This window comes from Arachis ipaensis, chromosome B5, assembly GCF_059453495.1.
Source record: "Arachis ipaensis isolate K30076 ecotype BB chromosome B5, ASM5945349v1, whole genome shotgun sequence".
Classification (NCBI taxonomy): Eukaryota; Viridiplantae; Streptophyta; class Magnoliopsida; order Fabales; family Fabaceae; genus Arachis; species Arachis ipaensis.
Window position 1 is genome coordinate 63,503,821 of NC_142440.1, and position 8,327 is coordinate 63,512,147.

The 8,327-nt window shown below is 43.3% G+C and overlaps 1 protein-coding gene across 1 annotated transcript; it reads right to left on the reverse strand.

Annotated features, from left to right (window-relative positions):
- Window positions 1–546: 546 nt before the first annotated feature.
- On the reverse strand, window positions 547–4,325 carry LOC148564431 (uncharacterized). Its single transcript, XM_088487035.1, has 2 exons — window positions 3,689–4,325; window positions 547–566 (listed from the first exon to the last, which is right to left on the reverse strand). The coding sequence occupies exons 1-2, from the start codon at window positions 4,323–4,325 to the stop codon at window positions 547–549; spliced, it is 657 nt and encodes a 218-aa protein (XP_088343161.1).
- Between the last annotated feature and the right edge of the window lie 4,002 nt (window positions 4,326–8,327).

Sequence of the window (8,327 nt, forward strand, 5' to 3'; positions counted from 1 at the left end):
TCCTCTCCACCATTTCAGCGTGTTTGAGTGTTATGTGAGGAGAGAGAATACTGAAATGAGTGTTTTAGGGTTTAGTTATGTTGGGCCAAGGGCCCACTTTGGGTCCGGTTGGCCCGTTTTGGCTCGTTCGGTCCAATCTTGGTCCGATTTCTATAAAATTGGTACCGAAATTCTCGTCTCAAACTCCTCTATCAAATTAAGCCATAAAAATAACATTTTTGGCTTTCTAGAATAAATTCTCATTTATGGGTTAATTAGCCGTTAATTAACCGGGTCTTACATTCTACCCACCTAATTGGGAATTTTGCCCACAAAATTCAAATTAAATTACCTGAGAATAAGTGCGGATAATCCGTACGCATTTCCGACTCAAGTTCCCAAGTGTGTTCCTTAACACCGCCTCGACTCCATGCAACTTTGACCAATGAAACCTCTTTTCCACGCAACCGCTTGGTACTAGTATCATCAATTCTAACTGGAGCCACTGGAAGCGTCAAATCTTCCCTTAAGTGAACCGATTCGGGTTCTAACACATGGTGAAACACATCAAGGGTGTATTTCCGAAGCTGCGACACGTGAAACACATCGTGCAGGTTCGAAAGATGAGGTGGTAGAGCCACCCGATACGCCACCGGCCCAATCCTCCCCAGGATCTGAAATGGACCAATGTACCGAGGATTCAACTTCTTTGCTTTAATCGCTCTACCTACTCCTGTGGTCGGAGTAACCTTCAGGAAAACATGATCTCCTGCCTCAAATTCCAAGGGCTTCCGCCTCTGATTGGCGTAACTCTTCTGGCGACTCTGCGCCGTAAGCATCCTATCTCGGATTTTCTTGACTTGTTCTGTGGTCTCAGCTATTATTTCCGGCCCCAACAAGCCTTTTTCTCCAGCTTCATACCAACATAGCGGAGATTGACATTTCCTCCCATACAATGCCTCATACGGAGCCATTCCGATGCTCGCATGGTAACTATTATTGTATGCAAACTCAACTAACGGCATATACCGATCCCAACTCGCCGGTTGGTCCAAAACACAAGCTCTCAACATATCCTCTAGTGTTTGGATCGTCCTCTCGGATTGACCATCTGTTTGAGGATGGTAGGCTGTACTCAAGCTTAATCGGGTTCCAAAAGCTTTCTGAAATGCACCCCAGAACCTCAAAGTGAAACGAGGATCTCTATCAGAGATTATAGTAGCAGGTACACCATGGAGTCTCACAATCTCCTTTATGTATAACCGTGCTAGATCCTCAAGGGTGTAAGTCATTCGAACGGGTAAAAAGTGAGCTGACTTCGTCAGTCGGTCCACAATCACCCAAATAGCATCAAAACCAGTCCTAGTCCTTGGCAATCCCGACACAAAGTCCATTGCAATACTTTCCCACTTCCATTGCGGAACCTCTAAGGGTTGCAACATCCCGGAAGGTCTTTGATGTTCAATCTTTACCTTTTGACAAGTTAAGCACTTTGAAACATATTCCGCCACATCATTCTTCATACCCGGCCACCAAAACATCGCCTTTAAATCATGGTACATCTTAGTACTTCCCAGGTGAATGGAGAATCCGCTTTTGTGTGCCTTCTTTAAGATATCTTGCCTCAAAGTGCCAACATCCGGCACAATGATCCTACCCTTGAATCTCCATAACCCGTCTTTTTCTTCCGACACTCTCCACTTTTTTCCTTGCTCAATAGCCGGTAATACCTTCCATAACACTTTATCATTTTCATGAGCCTTTAGGAGTTCGGACTTAAAGTCACTTGAGATTTCTAATCGGCTCAAACACAAGGTTCCAGATACTTCTCGAACACCAATTTTTAGACTCTCGAATCCCTTGAGCAACTTCTCCTCTTGAAGCATCATCCAAGACGCATACAGCGACTTCCGACTTAACGCATCCGCCACTATATTCGCCTTTCCAGGATGGTAATTTAACTCAAAGTCATAGTCTTTCAACAATTCCATCCACCTCCTTTGCCTCATATTAAGCTCTTTCTGGTCAAAGAGATATTTCAAGCTCTTGTGGTCAGAGAAGACTTGGTACTTAACCCCATAGAGATAATGCCTCCACACCTTCAAGGCAAACACAACCGCAGCGAGTTCCAAATCATGCGTAGGGTAACTAACTTCATGAGGTCTCAACTATCGTGAGGCATACGCCACCACATTATGATGCTGCATCAGCAAGCACCCTAGGCCCTTTAACGATGTATCACAGTACACCTCAAAAGGCTCGTTCGGCTCAGGTAACACTAACACAGGTGCAGTGGTCAACTTTTTCTTCAATGTCTGAAAGCTCTCCTCGCACTCAGGAGTCCAAACAAACGGAGTGTCTTTGCGAGTTAACTTTGTCAACGGCAAAGCTAATTGCGAAAAGCCTTTGATGAACCTTCGGTAATAGCCAGCTAAACCCAGAAAACTCCTTATCTCAGTTACTGTGGTTGGTTGCTTCCAATCCATCACAGCTTCTACCTTGGTTGGATCTACGGCTATTCCCTTCTTACTCATCACGTGACTCAAAAACTTCACCTCATCCTTCCAAAACTCACACTTAGACAGTTTCGCATAGAGTCTTTTCTCCTTTAAAATTTGCAACACGGTCCTCAAGTGTTCTGCATGCTCTTCTTCAGTCTTGGAGTAAATCAGTATGTCGTCAATGAAGACAACAACGAATTTATCCAGAAACGGACGGAATACTCTATTCATGTAATCCATGAATACTGCAGGAGCGTTCGTCAACCCAAAGGACATTACAGTATACTTGTAATGACCATAACGAGTCCTGAAAGCGGTCTTAGGGATATCCTCACCCCTCACCCTTATCTGGTGATAACCAGATCGCAAATCGATTTTAGAGAAAACCCCAGCTCCTTGTAACTGATCCATGAGATCATCAATCCTTGGCAATGGGTACTTATTCTTTATGGTGACCTTGTTCAGCTGCCTGTAATCCACATAGAGTCGTATACTTCCATCTTTCTTCTTTACCAGTAACACTGGAGCACCCCACGGGGAAACACTTGGTCGGATAAAGTTCTTACCCAACAATTCCTCTAACTGAGACTTTAGCTCGGCCATCTCTAACGGTGACATCCTATAAGGTGCACTTGAGATTGGTCCCGCCCCAGGCACCAACTCAATAGCAAACTCGACCTCTCGGTTAGGTGGAAATTCCTCAATATCATCGGGAAACACTTCCGGAAACTCACACACTACCGGAATCTGATCCAACCTTTGATCATCACCCGAAACACCCGCGGTTAACAACAGGATACCCTGACATTCGATTCCAGAACAGTTCACCATCATCGAATTCAAGTAATAATTATTCACCACAACCGGCCCTTCTGTATCCTCCGGCATAAAGTACACCGACTTGGTAGAACAATCAAGCAGGACATGGTTTTCAGATAACCAGTCCAATCTCAAGATAAGATCAAGACCGATCATTGGTGAGCAGATTAAATTATGGACAAAATCACGCTGCTTAAACCTAAACGAAACTTTCGGGCATCCTAGCCTAGTTACCATGGCTTCATGGGTAGCATTATACACTTTTAAGTCATAACCTAAGGTTACGATCTTCAATCCTAACTCATGGGCTTTCTCAAATGCAATAAATGAATGCGATGCTCCCGAATCAAATAAAGCATTTAAAGTTTGACCAGCCATTTCACAGTTACCTCGAATAAGTGCCTCAGATCCCTCAGCACCTATAGCTGAGGTGGTGAACATCCGACCAGTCTGTTGTGCTTTTCCAGCACCTTGTTTCTGCTTCTCCGGACAGTTTGGGAACTTATGTCCCGCCTTACTACAGTAATAGCACAAACCCCATCCGGCCATACACGGGGCTCCCGGATGGTGACTTCCACACCTGGCACAAGCTTGCTCATTCTGTGGTTGCTTCCCAAACCTTTTCCCTTGGGAGTTGTTGTTGTTGGGCCTCCTGAAAGAACTTCCCCACTTGAAGGGCGGACCTCTAGGTGCAAAGTTCTTCCCTCGGTTCTGTGGGAATGGTCCCTTATGATTTCCCCTCTCAGCGGCTGCCTTCTTCACACACTCTTCAGCAACCTTACACTTGTTTACCATCACAGAGAAAGTTCTGACCTCTATTGGTCCCTGAGCTCTATTTCTGTTGTTGCCATGATTGTTTATCCGTTGCTCAAGAGCTTCAGCAGTGGCTTGCATCGCAGTAGCCATATTTTTCAACGTAGTCATAAGGTTCACCGGGTCATTAGGGTTAACCTCCAGTGCATGAGCGTTAGTACGACCTCTACCACGGCCTCTACCACGGCTTCTACCGTGTCCACGAGGCGCCATCTGGTTTCTATAAACACCAAACAATCGATATTAAGTTGATCAGTCTCAATATCGGAAGTTTAGTGCTTCAAAGTCCCAAATGCATGCTCATGAACGTTTATGCCAATTATATCAAGCAGATATACTAATAGCACATAACACACAAACAGAGAATGCACAAAAGCATAGTCAGTCCGTCCCTCAGGCTCTACAGAAACGAACTGCTCTGATACCATAATGTAACACCCTACCATACAGAGTCTTATGCTTAAGTCATAATTCAGAGATGGCAAGCTATTACGACCTCTAAATCAAAAACTTAGTACGTATAGTAGTATGAATAATTGATTATAACAAGGAGCCTTGTAGAAAAAGGGGTAAACAAAAACCGTAACTTGAACGCGCAACACTCTGATCGATAACATAACGAACAGGGATAAGCTAACGCGAGATCATGTATATATAAAGGAGTGTCAAAAACAGGAATATCAAGACTCAAAATCCGGCTGCGAAGATAACCGGTTCGAGCATAGCAATATATACATATAATAAAATAAGGAAAACCCCAAAGGAAACTCAAAGGGACACAAATACAGAAACCTATTCTCCAAAACCTCCTATAAGAGGAGTCATCACAGTTTGTATTATCTAATGGAGATAAAAGTATCTAAACAACATATATAACCCAAAACAGAGTCCCGAGAACAAGGATCTTCGCTAATCCAGAAGTCTCCAGCATGCCTCAACGAGAAGCCTCGCGTCCTGCATCTGAAAACCACAAAATCCGCATGGGTAAGAACCAGAGGTCCCCAGCACGGTAACAGCTTCCACATATATAATACATAATAATAGAGGAAAGCCGAAGGCAATTCTAGAACTTCCTCCAGATAATATCAAAGCTTATAAACACGCTAAACCATAAGTGGCAACTGACTAAAGATCCTTCAGTCTAACTAATACTTCCTTTTCCAATTCCTTCAGACCTCCTAACCACCAGCAGAAGTATAATGTAGCAAACACAGTTATATCAAACAAGAGATTTACAAGTAGGAACAGATAAGGCATTTAGATAATTAGCAAGTTATATGCAGTCAAATAGGCAGTCTCAAACAATTCATATAGTATGCATATGATGAATGCCTGTCCCTAGTGGCTGATGATATCATCTGTCGGTTATAGAGCCAACTCGACAAGTCCTGGTAGCTAACCATTGGACTGTCCCTCTGTCGTGTCTCCCCAACTCGAGTTATACTCAATATAAGCTTGATCATAATCATGATCCATATCCATCACCCTCACTGGTGAATATTTATCCATCACCATCACTGGTGAATATTTATCCATCACCATCACTGGTGAATATTTATCCATCACCATCATTGGTGAATATTTATGGGGGTGAGCTCGTCCGAGAATTTCACAGTGCCCGGCCACCCTGACGACATAGGGTCAAAAGAGCTTCGAGTCTCAACCTAGAGCACGTGGTGGCTAGCCACTGCTTCCTCCCAGGGAAACCCTCATCTCCGATAGTGGAAGTGCAAACATTCACAATTCATTCAACAGCATATATGCATTTATACATAGCCATAATCATGGCTCCGCCGTAACACAGCAATAATCTAGCCATCCGGCTCACGGTTAAATCCATAACCAGCCAATTCATTAACAATTACGACCCTTCGACCCATGGCATAACAAGCACTTCCACCGCCATTCTCCGCATCTCACATAATCATCTTTGATCCTCATTGATCATTCATTTTTCCCTTGCTTCACTCGCAAGTTACCACATTCACTAGCCCTTTTCCTCATGCTAGGCATATCATAATGATTTAAGATATAAGTGGTGAGATCGGAGGCTTAGAAGTATGAAATTTGGCTTTTAAAACTCAAAAATCAACTTTGGGATGAAAACAGGGCCACGCGTATGCGCACTCCACGCGCACGCGCGGATGGCCAAAAACTCATCGACGCGCAAGCGTCATACGCGCGAACGCGCGGGTTGAAAAATATCCAAACAGCGTGCAAGCGTCAGCCACGCATACGCACGAATATATTGTGCCCCAGGCACAAAACTGGCACAACTCTCTGGAAAATGGCTGGGCATTCGATGCAGCGCATCAACGCGCTCGCGCACACCACGCGCACGCGTGGATGATGCTTTCTCGAAGAACGGCGCGTACGCACCAAGTGCGCCTACGCGCGAGGGGTCATTCTGCTAAAAATTTTCTAAGTTAAAAGCTGCAGAATTCACAGATTCAACCCCCAATCTTCCGACGGTCATAACTCTCTCATTTTAAATCAGTTTTCACCCGTTCTTCGAACGGCATGGACATCCCGGATCCAATTTCATTTCTAAATAGATTTGGCGCAAATCAAAAATTCGTAGTCCAAGTTATGTCCCGTCAAAGTTTGGCCAAAAACCATTTTTTTCATTCAAAACCACAAAGTGCCATTTTCAAAACAAGCCACTTTCAACTCTTTTCAAAATCAATCAAAACATGCCAATTTCAATTCTTTTCTTTGAAATCATTCAAAATGTACCAAAATCAACAACAAGCCATCCTCAACTCACACATTGACATTTTACCAAAATTCCCAAAACTACCTCCAACCATTTTAACACTTCTCAATCAATGGCTAAAGGACAAACACAATCTCATGTCATACATCCTTCTCATCCCAATTTCCAATAATATCAATTTCCAAATCAACCATCATTATACGTGATCAACATCATACTCACAATCAACATAGTACCACCCATCAATTCAACCTCAATCATCCATCAAGCATATATCACAACATGCATTTCTCATATATCACACAATCAAGGAATCAATATTCATAATCACATATATGAACACATCTTATATCTCAACCATTCAATAACACCAACAATTCAATGCCTATCTTAGGGCCTCTAGCCTAAGTATTTCCTACCATATTACATATTAGATACGGGAAACCGAAACCATACCTTAGCCGATTACCCAAGCTCAACCGGAGCACTTCCAAACCACTTGTCCACAAGCTCTCAAGGTATCAACACCTCCAAGAACAGATTTTTATCACACAAAACCCTCTTCCAAGCTTTCCAAAATCACCAATCAAGCTCCAATATTCACATATACACAACCTAAGCCACAATCATCATACCCATACACAACATCTCAATACCCAAACCTCATAGAACAACAAATTACACTAGGGTTGAGAATCTTACCACACCCAAGGTCCAAGGAGACAAGATTAACCTTCTCCTTCAAGAGAGTTGGGTCTTATAACATCAAAGAACCCAAAATCTCAACATTTTTGCTCATGAAACTAGAAATCAAGGGCTGGAATTTCGAACAGTAAAACGTGGCTTACCTCAAGATTAATTGTATGGGTTTTGTAGAGCTCTCTGCGATGAACGCGTGGCCGCAAACGGAGCGGCAATCGGAGCTCTAGATCAAAAGTTATGGTGGTTTGAAGATCAAATGAGAGAAAGAGGATGAGAGAATGTTCTTCCCTTCCTCTCCACCATTTCAGCGTGTTTGAGTGTTATGTGAGGAGAGAGAAAGCTGAAAATGAGTGTTTTAGGCTTTAGTTATGTTGGGCCAAGGGCCCACTTTGGGTCCGGTTGGCCCGGTTTGGCCCGTTCGGTCCAATCTTGGTCCGATTTCTATAAAATTGGTACCGAAATTCTCGTCTCAAACTCCTCTATCACATTAAGCCATAAAAATAAAATTTTTGGCTTTCTAGAATAAATTCTCATTTATGAGTTAATTAGCCGTTAATTAACCGGGTCTTACAAGTACAGTATCCTAATTCAGCTTGAGCTGCTAAGGAAGATGCCAGATCCATGGAGCTTTTAGATCCTATGGATTACTGGAAAGATCATTTATGACAAAGCCCTGTATGATCTTGGCTTAAGTTCAAATCTGATACCTTCCACTGAGGCAGAGGCCAAGTCTGGAGAGACTGGGAAGGCATTGAACGCCAGTGAGGAAGCCCTCACTGGGCGTTCAACGCCCATGA

Coding starts and splice junctions, on each gene's coding strand:
- LOC148564431 (XM_088487035.1), bottom strand. CDS start 4,325: ATGGCGCCTCGTGGACACGGTAGAAGCCGTGGTAGAGGCCGTGGTAGA. Junction 567..3,688: donor ATCTGAGGCACTTATTCGAG/GTAACTGTGAAA, acceptor CACGTGTCGCAG/CTTCGGAAATACACCCTTGA.